This window comes from Gasterosteus aculeatus, chromosome Y (assembly GCF_964276395.1).
Source record: "Gasterosteus aculeatus chromosome Y, fGasAcu3.hap1.1, whole genome shotgun sequence".
NCBI classification, from domain to species: Eukaryota; Metazoa; Chordata; class Actinopteri; order Perciformes; family Gasterosteidae; genus Gasterosteus; species Gasterosteus aculeatus.
Window position 1 is genome coordinate 4,007,044 of NC_135709.1, and position 12,834 is coordinate 4,019,877.

General features: G+C 48.3%; 1 protein-coding gene across 1 annotated transcript; it reads left to right on the forward strand.

Annotated features, from left to right (window-relative positions):
* The first annotated feature begins 4,852 nt into the window (after positions 1-4,852).
* Positions 4,853-11,963, forward strand: LOC144391352 (uncharacterized). The gene is made up of 3 exons (XM_078097970.1): positions 4,853-4,861; positions 5,017-8,899; positions 9,011-11,963. Exons 1-3 carry the CDS (start codon positions 4,853-4,855, stop codon positions 9,772-9,774), a joined length of 4,656 nt encoding a protein of 1,551 aa, XP_077954096.1. The 3' UTR covers positions 9,775-11,963.
* Positions 11,964-12,834: the final 871 nt, after the last annotated feature.

Below are 12,834 nucleotides of genomic sequence, written 5' to 3' on the forward strand. Positions count from 1 at the left end.
TACCTGTAATGTAATGTATTAGAACCAGTACAGCCTGAGGAGGTGAGCAGGGCCGTTTGAAGGAATTTGGGGGCCCCAAGCAAAATGGACATGGAGGCCCCCCCCCCAAGCCCCCACCACGCGCACGCAAAACCTACAGGAACCACAGCACAGCCATAAAGTTTAAGTTCACCCACACTTTATATAAATAAAAAAGGGTTTACAGTGCATGAACATAATGTGCATGAAATTTGAACATTTAACAATTTAACATTTGCACACTACCATAAAATCAAATATACATTTAAAAAGTGCACAATAACTAAATCCAACATACTTAAAAACACACACTCACATTAACATTTTTCAGTTCTCACAAACAACAGCAAATTATCTAAAACTGCTGTTTGTGAGCCGTGTTTTGTGCAAAGGCAATCACAATGTCCTCCATGTCCAAAGACTGGCGAACATCGCGTTCAATTGAAGTAAGTGCCAGTCCTGTGAGCCTCTCCGCTTCATGATGCCGGGCTAGGGTTGCCCACTGTCCCGTATTACGCGGCGCGACGGGCCTGGAGGTGAGTACCTGTTCGCACGCAATGTAACGTATTTTGTATAATGCTGTGTAACGAGATGTTACATTGTGTTACGTCTTGTTACGTCGTGCACTGCATGAAAAGTGGGATTTTCAGCAGTATGCGGCACTGTAAATTGTCATGGAATTTCAGGTTTGCGGCAATTTGCGGGCAACGCCGAAAACTGCCGTAAATTGTCAGAAATTGACGTGGGCCTCCCTTGGCAGTTGTCCCCCCATGACTCCCCTCCTCCTAATTCTAGGGTGGGCTTTGACATGTAAATGAAAATGCTGTGAGCTATACAAATGCAAATCAGGGTCGCAGAGGGAGTTTTAGCCCAGGTGACATTTTTTTAAAAGGTAAGAAAATCTCTGGTACAAATAGATCAGGCTCAGTAGCCTAATTATAGACTCTTACATTTTAGCTTGAATTGATTTATTTAATTCAAATATGCTAGATTACTGTGTACGCCATTAGCAATGGCAAATGCTATGTAAAAAAGATACACAAAATAACTTCTTTAAAAAAGTTTTAATCAAGGTAAAATGAGCATTCCATGCAAACAACATTTGAATCAGCATGAGGGGTCTGCAGAGATCACAGTCTCCTAGAGCTCAACTACAGTGCATAGTGGCAGGACTACAGTGACCTTTTCTTTGGTCTTACTTAAATGCACAGAGGATGTATTAACCACATATCTTCTAGCAATGCGCTCAACTGGCATAAAATGGTGCTGTATGACGTGTCTGTTCCCTGCAAGCCCCAAACTTCTATTGGCTTTCCATAAAAATGTCTGTCCGGGTGGAGATGAAGCCAGGAAACTTGTGCAAGAACATGTTTAAATGCCGTACCCTTTGACACAACATTAACAACTATAAACTGCTTTATAATGGCTGGTCGTAGTTCTGCTAGAGGGTCAAGGACGGGTTCCTCAAAACTGTTGTGTTTCCACACCACTTAGCATGAACATATGCTGACCTTTCTGCTCTGCATCTATCGATTGAGTAAGTTACATTCATATATGTTACCCGTTTACATGTCACGGCAAAACAGTCAACCTCAGTGACACAAGGGTACATCTGATGATACATTGTCAACATGCAGTCTGTCAGACTCAAGAGTGTCTGGTGGAATGGAGAAGAGGCACCACTGTACCGATTTCTAGCGAAAGTCGTTCTGCTGACACCAAAACACTGCTTTACATAAAGCATATCAGCTGTTTCAAAGTCCCAACCATTTGTCTTCCTAAAATACTGGTCCTTCCGTATAACAATAACCTCGTATGTGATTGGAGGACCCTTAGACGCCTTGTCCAATCACGTGTGAGGTCATAGGCATGACTGATACAGCAGTACTTGCAAGACGAGCATGCAAACAGACACGTGTGTGTTACTATAGTCAGACGAACTGTATCTCCAGTTCCTTTGTTGGGTTTTTGCTGGTTCGTGAATAATGGCGGGACGACGTCTCGCGTTCAACTCGCCTTCAACTCCTCTCCGCGGTCACCAACTTTCGGCCAGTCCGCAGACAGACAGAAGAAGTTGCTGAATGCTCTCAGTGGATCGTCTCGTCAACTCCAACAACAAACTGCCGATATCAACGAGCGGTTCGCTCCACTGGAGCGTTCGGGACTCTACGGGTTTCTGTTCATGGAGGAGAGGAACCGACTCAAAGAAGAGGGGACGGGCGCACAATTCCACGATAGCGGTAAGAATACGTTCGATGACTGCAAGCTAAGCTAAAAGTAGCGTAGCCTCAAGCTAAGCTAAGAGTAGCCTAGTAGCCTTACAAGTGAGCAGAAACAGCTTTATTAAAGTGTATTTTCTTTGCCGTGTCGTTTACAGGAAGCGGTGCGCCGTCTTCACAACTCCGAGACGAACTACAGGCGCTACGAACCGGAGCAAGGGTCAGATTTACAGAATATGCTTTCATTCTGCGGTATAAGGGAATATATACGTATGGATACCGATCATAACTGTACATTTTGTTTTCACAGACTAATCTCGCCTCATAATGAGGCGGTGACCTCGTATTTGCTCCGGGAAAAGTCCAGATTTAGACGACGTCATTGTGTGTAAGTGACACTGTTTCTCCTTCCTTGTTAAATGTTACTGTGACTTGCGTTTGATTTTTTTTGTATTCATACCACACACATTTAATTGTTTTCCAGCCGCATGTGAGGCGTATTGTGAGACGGGACGCAGGAGCTTCAGGTTCAGCCGGAACACTCATTGCGAGCGGAAGCTGCGAAGGATTCAGCGCGGAGTCGAGCGAGAAGAAAGACGGTCAGAGTTTATTTGCTGACTTGTTTCAGGTGCATTGATCGATGTGTTGTGTCCGTACGCATCGCACAGTACTGATTCATTGTTGTTTTTACAGCTGCTGGAATCGAGACAAAGTGCGCTGGCTGATGACGAGATGGAACTCTGGAACTCCGCCACCGTGGAGCTCACGTCGGACGGAGGGGACGGCGTCGTTGGCGGGGACTCGGGGTGGATCGTACGGTCGCCACACGCACACGAGCCGCCTGCACAACAGACCTGCCTCGGAAAACACGGCGCCAGTGACGGTCTACCACCCCGAGGAGGCAAACGGACAGTTTACTGAGCTGTAGTTTTTAAACCGCCGTTACCCAAGTGTGGGCAGATCCTCACTTTGTATGTAGTTGTTGTTTGTGTTGTTAATAAAGCTCTTTCTTTGCATAAACATGTGGCAAATGTTCATTTTCTCTATAAATTCATTGATGTCCTGGTTGGTATCCTAATAATAGTGTAGTAGCCTACATAGGATAACAATGAAATGAATATACAGCATAATATGAATATATAAATAAAATGAGGCGGGTGACCAATAGCGACAGATCTGCCAACCAATCACGAGTGATTGAAAGTTGTGGTTTCATCCAATCATGAACAAGGAAACTCAAGCCTGGTCTGCCCACGTGTGGTTTTGCTGCCAATCACGAGTGATTTTATTATTTATGTTAGTAAGTTGTGGTTTCATCCAATAAGGAGTAAGGATATTCAAGCCCGCTCGGCTCAGCTCTCCACATGCGTCATGGTTCGTTTCCGACAATTTCTGGCACAGACAAACGCGACGTGCGCGGGTTGCAAATTGTCGGAAATTGTCGGAAATTAAGGAGATTTCCGGGCGTTTACGCGGACGAAAATCTCACTTTTCATGCAGTGGGAGATGCAGCAGCTTTCGGGGGTTTCAGCAACACTTATTGTTACCTGCGTTCTCTACCTGTGAACTCAAAACTCAACTCATGGTTTGTTAGTGACCTAGAACATTCATTTGTTCCTAATGAAAATTATAGATTATCAATATATATCATGTGTAGTTACATGTTTGTATGGTTTGTTGATAAAATCATTACAGGATGATGGTCTGTAACAAAGTTTGCCATTCTGTACTGCTATTACTAATGTTATCCTATGATCTAAAACTTGCTTCCGTCATTAAGATGCTGTATGAGATGTACCACTGTACATCTCGACTCCCTTTTGTCTTACCAGACTGGGTCCACAGACAGCGTCCTGTTGCCCAAGTCCCAAGGGTGTGCATGCTAATGTGCATCTTCAGGTGTGCTGCTGCTGCTGTGTGTCTATGTGTGGTTACAGACTCTGATCAGAGTCTCTCAAACTCAGTAATTGTAAAAATGTTTAAACAATAAATGGGAAAATTGTGTCAATGTAAGCAGAGAACAATTATATAAACGTTAAAACATAAAGAATCACATAGAGCCTAGAAAAAGTCCATAGACCGTTTGTAATGCAAGCAAAAATCACATGGTCCTAAGAATGGAGGAAGAAAAAAAATGTTAGGATTATTTGGAAAATGGGGACAAGGGGAGACACTGTTTAATGGGAATACAGAGTGGAGGTGGGAAATACAGAAACTGTTACATCTGGTGCAACTTTCTTCTTTTAACTGTTGCCGGCTGCCATTTTGGAAATCTCCAAAGCACATGTTCTCCACCCCCAGTAGTGGTGGATAACAAGTCATTGTTATCCCCTCTGTAGACCGTGCTGAGAATTTCTTTCTCAGCCATCTTTTAACTGTTTTCTCTATTTGTCTCCGTCCGCCATCTTGTAATGTTCCAAAAACATGTGCTCCGTTTTCCCCAAGACCAGGCCCCAATCAAATCCTTAATCCGGCTTCATTCTTTTCTAAACATGCAACATACAATTATACACAAGTTCGCAATGTTATTCCCTAATCTCTAATGTATTATAATTTTACCATTCATTTTGTCCTCCCTGGGTCTTCCAATTTAATTAAATGCTGACCGAGTCCCCATGACGCATGTCTTGTTTCTGCACACAATTATTCCGCAAATTTGACAGAGTCCCGTAGGCCGATTTCCGAAATGTAATCTTGCTTTCTAGCCATACGATGAAGTCATAGACAGAGTTGCAGAGTCGAGTAAACTCCTCCAAAGATTGCTGGTGATGTGAGGTAGGACAGTTTTAGGCACACACACACACTGAGGAGGAGAGGAGAGGAGGAGGAGCAGCAGGAGAGAGAAGGAGGAGAAGAGAGGAAGAGGAGCAGCAGAAAGAGAGAGGAGCAGGAGGAGGAGCAACAGGGGAGAGAGGAGAAGCAGGAGAGAGAAGGAGGAAAAGAGAGGAAGAGGAGCAGCAGGAGGAGAGAGGAGGAGGAGCAGGAGAGAGAAGGAGGAGAAGAGGAAGAGGAGCAGCAGGAGGAGAGAGGAGCAGGAGGAGGAGCAGCAGGAGAGAGAAGGAGGAGAAGAGAGGAAGAGGAGCAGCAGAAGGAGAGAGGAGCAGGAGGAGGAGCAGCAGGAGAGAGAAGGAGGAGAAGAGAGGAAGAGGAGCAGCAGAAGGAGAGAGGAGGAGGAGCAGGAGAGAGAAGGAGGAGAAGAGGAAGAGGAGCAGCAGGAGGAGAGAGGAGCAGGAGGAGGAGCAGCAGGAGAGAGAGGAGGAGAAGAGAGGAAGAGGAGCAGCAGAAGGAGAGAGGAGCAGGAGGAGGAGCAACAGGGGAGAGAGGAGAAGCAGGAGAGAGAAGGAGGAAAAGAGAGGAAGAGGAGCAGCAGGAGGAGAGAGGAGGAGGAGCAGGAGAGAGAAGGAGGAGAAGAGGAAGAGGAGCAGCAGGAGGAGAGAGGAGCAGGAGGAGGAGCAGCAGGAGAGAGAAGGAGGAGAAGAGAGGAAGAGGAGCAGCAGAAGGAGAGAGGAGCAGGAGCAGCAGGAGAGAGAAAGTGGAGCAGCAGGAGAGAGAGGAGCAGGAGGAGCAGCAGGAGAGAGAAGGAGGAGAAGAGAGGAAGAGGAGCAGCAGAAGGAGAGAGGAGCAGGAGGAGGAGCAGCAGGAGAGAGAAAGAGGAGCAGCAGGAGAGAGAGGAGCAGGAGGAGGAGCAGCAGGAGAGAGAAGGAGGAGCAGCAGGAGAGAGAGGAGCAGGAGGAGGAGCAGCAGGAGAGAGAAGGAGGAGAAGAGGGGAAGAGGAGCAGCAGGAGGAGAGAGGAGGAGGAGGAGGAGAGAGAAGGAGGAGAAGAGGAAGAGGAGCAGCAGGAGGAGAGAGGAGCAGGAGGAGGAGCAACAGGGGAGAGAGGAGAAGCAGGAGAGAGAAGGAGGAAAAGAGAGGAAGAGGAGCAGCAGGAGGAGAGAGGAGCAGGAGGAGGAGCAGCAGGAGAGAGAAAGAGGAGCAGCAGGAGAGAGAGGAGCAGGAGGAGGAGCAGCAGGAGAGAGAAGGAGGAGAAGAGAGGAAGAGGAGCAGCAGAAAGAGAGAGGAGCAGGAGGAGGAGCAACAGGGGAGAGAGGAGAAGCAGGAGAGAGAAGGAGGAAAAGAGAGGAAGAGGAGCAGCAGGAGGAGAGAGGAGGAGGAGCAGGAGAGAGAAGGAGGAGAAGAGGAAGAGGAGCAGCAGGAGGAGAGAGGAGCAGGAGGAGGAGCAGCAGGAGAGAGAAGGAGGAGAAGAGAGGAAGAGGAGCAGCAGAAGGAGAGAGGAGCAGGAGGAGGAGCAGCAGGAGAGAGAAGGAGGAGAAGAGAGGAAGAGGAGCAGCAGAAGGAGAGAGGAGGAGGAGCAGGAGAGAGAAGGAGGAGAAGAGGAAGAGGAGCAGCAGGAGGAGAGAGGAGCAGGAGGAGGAGCAGCAGGAGAGAGAGGAGGAGAAGAGAGGAAGAGGAGCAGCAGAAGGAGAGAGGAGCAGGAGGAGGAGCAACAGGGGAGAGAGGAGAAGCAGGAGAGAGAAGGAGGAAAAGAGAGGAAGAGGAGCAGCAGGAGGAGAGAGGAGGAGGAGCAGGAGAGAGAAGGAGGAGAAGAGGAAGAGGAGCAGCAGGAGGAGAGAGGAGCAGGAGGAGGAGCAGCAGGAGAGAGAAGGAGGAGAAGAGAGGAAGAGGAGCAGCAGAAGGAGAGAGGAGCAGGAGCAGCAGGAGAGAGAAAGTGGAGCAGCAGGAGAGAGAGGAGCAGGAGGAGCAGCAGGAGAGAGAAGGAGGAGAAGAGAGGAAGAGGAGCAGCAGAAGGAGAGAGGAGCAGGAGGAGGAGCAGCAGGAGAGAGAAAGAGGAGCAGCAGGAGAGAGAGGAGCAGGAGGAGGAGCAGCAGGAGAGAGAAGGAGGAGCAGCAGGAGAGAGAGGAGCAGGAGGAGGAGCAGCAGGAGAGAGAAGGAGGAGAAGAGGGGAAGAGGAGCAGCAGGAGGAGAGAGGAGGAGGAGGAGGAGAGAGAAGGAGGAGAAGAGGAAGAGGAGCAGCAGGAGGAGAGAGGAGCAGGAGGAGGAGCAACAGGGGAGAGAGGAGAAGCAGGAGAGAGAAGGAGGAAAAGAGAGGAAGAGGAGCAGCAGGAGGAGAGAGGAGCAGGAGGAGGAGCAGCAGGAGAGAGAAAGAGGAGCAGCAGGAGAGAGAGGAGCAGGAGGAGGAGCAGCAGGAGAGAGAAGGAGGAGAAGAGAGGAAGAGGAGCAGCAGAAAGAGAGAGGAGCAGGAGGAGGAGCAACAGGGGAGAGAGGAGAAGCAGGAGAGAGAAGGAGGAGAAGAGAGGAAGAGGAGCAGCAGGAGGAGAGAGGAGGAGGAGCAGGAGAGAGAAGGAGGAGAAGAGGAAGAGGAGCAGCAGGAGGAGAGAGGAGCAGGAGGAGGAGCAGCAGGAGAGAGAAGGAGGAGAAGAGAGGAAGAGGAGCAGCAGGAGGAGAGAGGAGGAGGAGCAGGAGAGAGAAGGAGGAGAAGAGGAAGAGGAGCAGCAGGAGGAGAGAGGAGCAGGAGGAGGAGCAGCAGGAGAGAGAGGAGGAGAAGAGAGGAAGAGGAGCAGCAGAAGGAGAGAGGAGCAGGAGGAGGAGCAGCAGGAGAGAGAAAGAGGAGCAGCAGGAGAGAGAGGAGCAGGAGGAGGAGCAGCAGGAGAGAGAAGGAGGAGAAGAGAGGAAGAGGAGCAGCAGAAAGAGAGAGGAGCAGGAGGAGGAGCAACAGGGGAGAGAGGAGAAGCAGGAGAGAGAAGGAGGAAAAGAGAGGAAGAGGAGCAGCAGGAGGAGAGAGGAGCAGGAGGAGGAGCAGCAGGAGAGAGAAAGAGGAGCAGCAGGAGAGAGAGGAGCAGGAGGAGGAGCAGCAGGAGAGAGAAGGAGGAGAAGAGAGGAAGAGGAGCAGCAGAAAGAGAGAGGAGCAGGAGGAGGAGCAACAGGGGAGAGAGGAGAAGCAGGAGAGAGAAGGAGGAGAAGAGAGGAAGAGGAGCAGCAGGAGGAGAGAGGAGGAGGAGCAGGAGAGAGAAGGAGGAGAAGAGGAAGAGGAGCAGCAGGAGGAGAGAGGAGCAGGAGGAGGAGCAGCAGGAGAGAGAAGGAGGAGAAGAGAGGAAGAGGAGCAGCAGGAGGAGAGAGGAGGAGGAGCAGGAGAGAGAAGGAGGAGAAGAGGAAGAGGAGCAGCAGGAGGAGAGAGGAGCAGGAGGAGGAGCAACAGGGGAGAGAGGAGAAGCAGGAGAGAGAAGGAGGAAAAGAGAGGAAGAGGAGCAGCAGGAGGAGAGAGGAGCAGGAGGAGGAGCAGCAGGAGAGAGAAAGAGGAGCAGCAGGAGAGAGAGGAGCAGGAGGAGGAGCAGCAGGAGAGAGAAGGAGGAGAAGAGAGGAAGAGGAGCAGCAGAAAGAGAGAGGAGCAGGAGGAGGAGCAACAGGGGAGAGAGGAGAAGCAGGAGAGAGAAGGAGGAAAAGAGAGGAAGAGGAGCAGCAGGAGGAGAGAGGAGGAGGAGCAGGAGAGAGAAGGAGGAGAAGAGGAAGAGGAGCAGCAGGAGGAGAGAGGAGCAGGAGGAGGAGCAGCAGGAGAGAGAAGGAGGAGAAGAGAGGAAGAGGAGCAGCAGGAGGAGAGAGGAGGAGGAGCAGGAGAGAGAAGGAGGAGAAGAGGAAGAGGAGCAGCAGGAGGAGAGAGGAGCAGGAGGTGGAGCAGCAGGAGAGAGAAGGAGGAGAAGAGAGGAAGAGGAGCAGCAGGAGGAGAGAGGAGGAGGAGCAGGAGAGAGAAGGAGGAGAAGAGGAAGAGGAGCAGCAGGAGGAGGAGCAGCAGGAGAGAGAGGAGGAGAAGAGAGGAAGAGGAGCAGCAGAAGGAGAGAGGAGCAGGAGGAGGAGCAGCAGGAGAGAGAAAGAGGAGCAGCAGGAGAGAGAGGAGCAGGAGCAGCAGGAGAGAGAAGGAGGAGAAGAGAGGAAGAGGAGCAGCAGAAAGAGAGAGGAGCAGGAGGAGGAGCAACAGGGGAGAGAGGAGAAGCAGGAGAGAGAAGGAGGAAAAGAGAGGAAGAGGAGCAGCAGGAGGAGAGAGGAGCAGGAGGAAGAGCAACAGGAGAGAGAAGGAGGAGAAGAGGAAGAGGAGCAGCAGGAGGAGCAGAAGAGAGGAAGAGGAGCGGCAGGACGAGTGAGGAGCAGCAGGAGGAGGAGAGGAGCAGGAGGAGGAGCATGAGAGAGAAGGAGAAGAGAGGAAGAGGAGCAGCAGGAGGAGAGAGGAGCAGCAGGAGAGAGAAGGAGGAGAAGAGGAGCAGCAGGAGGAGCAGGAGGAGGAGCAGAAGAGAGGAAGAGGAGCAGCAGGAGGAGAGAGGAGCAGCAGGAGGAGCAGGAGGAGGAGCAGAAGAGAGGAAGAGGAGCAGCAGGAGGAGAGAGGAGCAGCAGGAGGAGCAGGAGGAGGAGCAGAAGAGAGGAAGAGGAGCAGCAGGAGGAGAGAGGAGCAGCAGGAGGAGAGGAGCAGGAGGAGGAGAGCAGCAGGAGGAGGAGCATGAGAGAGAAGGAGGAGAAGAGAGGAACAGCAGGATCCAGGAAACAGACAGGTAGAGGGGCAGTGTGCAGGCCTGGGTAGGCAATCATATTAGGCATATCAATCAATCAAAGCTTTATTAAGGACACGCACACAAAAATAAGTTTTTAATTTTCAATTTTGAAAAGTTTGAAATTAATATAAAAATATGTATGATGCGGCACGTTAGTTATGTGAAACATTAATTGATGAAGCAGAAACAATTTAAACGAACAGATTGGTTAATGGGTTGATCCATACTGGTTGTACACGGCGCTCAAGGCGCTCTGCCAAACATGACAAAGCTCGTCTACGACGGCGAGATTCTGAGCGGCGCTCAAGCGCGTGAGATATGGAGCTGCTTTCAGGGCACGTCGGAGAAACAAAGCTGTCGTTCTTGCCGAACACATAATGAGATTAAAGAGCGAGAGACGGCTCCCTTTTCTCTACAGTAGCTGAACCATCTTAACGGGGAAAATAAGTTATTCTAAAAGCAGCCGAAGATTTAAGGCGTCGATGGCGAGAGGGCAGCGGGAGCGGACGCACCTCGCGACATCGATCGGACCCTGAAAGTACCGTCTCCACCTCCCCACACCCCCTCCATTGCCAAACGTTTGACTGCTACGGCGGCAAATCACCAGCCGGTCTGCGAGCTGGACGCATTGGTCTTAATGTGCCGGTAATGATGGTAAATGATGGTTGTAGCCGGTTGTCATCTACGGTTCACTACGGTTACATAAAGGTGTCGTTTGTGTTTTGACAACGTTTTATCTCATTATTTTGACTTTCTATCTCCTTTCTTTAGTGCGGAAATGGGCTTTTGTTGTGTGAATGCATCACTCCAGCCAATCCAAAGACGGGGTTTGTAACCAGTCGGATGTAGACACCATGGTGACTGGCTCCGCCCCCTTACTGTCAGAAAGAACAACAGCGAGCGCGTAGAAAACACCTTCGATCGCGAGCGATGAAGTTCACGTTTTGCAAGCGAGCAAATACCTCGCGCGAGACGGACTTTTGCTGGCGGATGGTTGATTTACGTGCGCGCATCAACCTGATTTGCGCTCTCGAATTTTGACAGTGATTTGCGCTGATAGACTGCAGTATCTTATGCGCCTTATTGTGCGGAAAACACGGCACACGAGCTCCGGAGAAAATGGTATACAAAACATACATTGTCGGTTAATACATTTTTAATCGGTTAAATTCTTAAGGTCATTTAATCATCCCTAGTTTATGTTTTGATCAGAGTTGTGATTAAAGGTTTGGGTGGGCCGCTAAAGATTTTCAGATTTCAAAGTGGGCCGCGGCATTCTTGAGTTTGGGAACCGCTTAAGGGCTGAATTTAACAAGTTGTGCTCTGTAAACAAGAGGCCGAAACATTGTAAGTTACTGCTGCTTAAAGCATGATACTGTGTAATATACCTGAAAATGTTACTCCAGAAATACCATAAGTTGCAGATGAATTGTTATCTTGTTTATAATGTAATAAGTAAACCATCTATAAATGAGTGTTCTAACGCACCTGCTGTTGTTATTATTATTAGTTTATTACTGTCATCATAAACCCAAATTACCAACTTTGCCTTTGTGCTTTCCCTCCTCATAGGTTTCTGCGGGTGGTGGTTGCATCTGATGGAGATTACGTCTGATGATGGTTGTCCCTGCACTGGTCCTGCCTTACCCCTGGCTTAATAATCCACAATATTAGAATCATTTATGTTGTAGGAATCGGATGTACTGTACATCTTTTAAGTTGTTCACACCTTCTTCCCTACTGTTTTCCCCTCAGGTTTCTCCAGGTTGAAGGTTTTTTACATTTTGGGGTTTAGGGGATAGGGTGTTGCATGTTTACAGATTGCAAAGCTGAACAAAATAAAATTATTTGAATTGAATAAACACGTTGACCAGAGGAATCTGCTCCGTGCACTCTGACTCCCTTTACACAAAGAATCCTCAAGTGAGGATGAGGGAGATGCAGCTGATTTCAGGTATACTATCCCAACTCAAGTGAGGCACATCTTGTTACAGAATCTATAATGAAGTTCCAATGATTCAGAAAAATGGTCTACAAACACAGAATTGTTGAACACAGAAATGTTGTTTCTGCACTTTTAATTCCATAATTTATTTTCCTGAAAAATATATTTTATTTCTGTATTGTTTTTAATTAGCAAAAGTGCTGTTATATGTATAGTGTTATATTTATAATAAATACAAATCAATAAAATAATGTGTTTGTCCTTGTTAAGGGATGTTAACATGACAACTGTGACTAAGTATGTAACTTGTAAGTTTCCAGCGAGCAATTTATCCGTTGAAACAACGTTTAAAAGACGTCTGTGGCCCGACGTTGAAAAGAGGTTGCAAATTGGTTCAAAAGTGAAAGTTGTTTCAACGTCTATTCGTAGACGTTGAAAAGACGTTTACGTTTAGACCATTTCAACCAGCGAGCATTTCAACATTGAAAAGACGTTTAAAAGACGTCTATGGCCCGACGTTGAAAAGACGTTGCAAAATGGTTTAAAAGTGAAAGTTGTTTCAACGTCTATTCGTAGACGTTGAAAAGACGTTCGCGTATAGACCCGTTTTCAACGTGATTTATAATATCGGTGGTAAACTTACTAATGTGGACGTAGTTTCTTTTTAAACCTCTAAAATAATGATATAGCACACAAGAGAGGACGAAATATTACCGTATTAAAAAAATCACGTTGAAATGTGGTCCAAACATAGACGTCTTTTCAACGTCTACGAATAGACGTTGAAACAACTTTCACTTTTAAACCATTTTGCAACGTTTTTTCAACGTCGGGCCATAGACGTCTTTTAAACGTCTTTTCAACCAAAAAATGCTCACTGGGTTGTTTTAAACGTGGTCAGAGTTGGGGCAAAAAAAAATTTTTTCAGGAAGTTTATTCCAGCTGTTTGTTGCGTAGTAACTAAATGATGCTTTCTCATGATTTGTATTTACTGTGGGAATCACTAACAGATTGGTGTCAGAAGATCTTAGTGATCTTGAAGGCTTATGTAGTGGAAGCATATCAGTGATATACTTTGGCCCTAAACCATGTAGTGATTTATATGTGAGCAGTAGGATT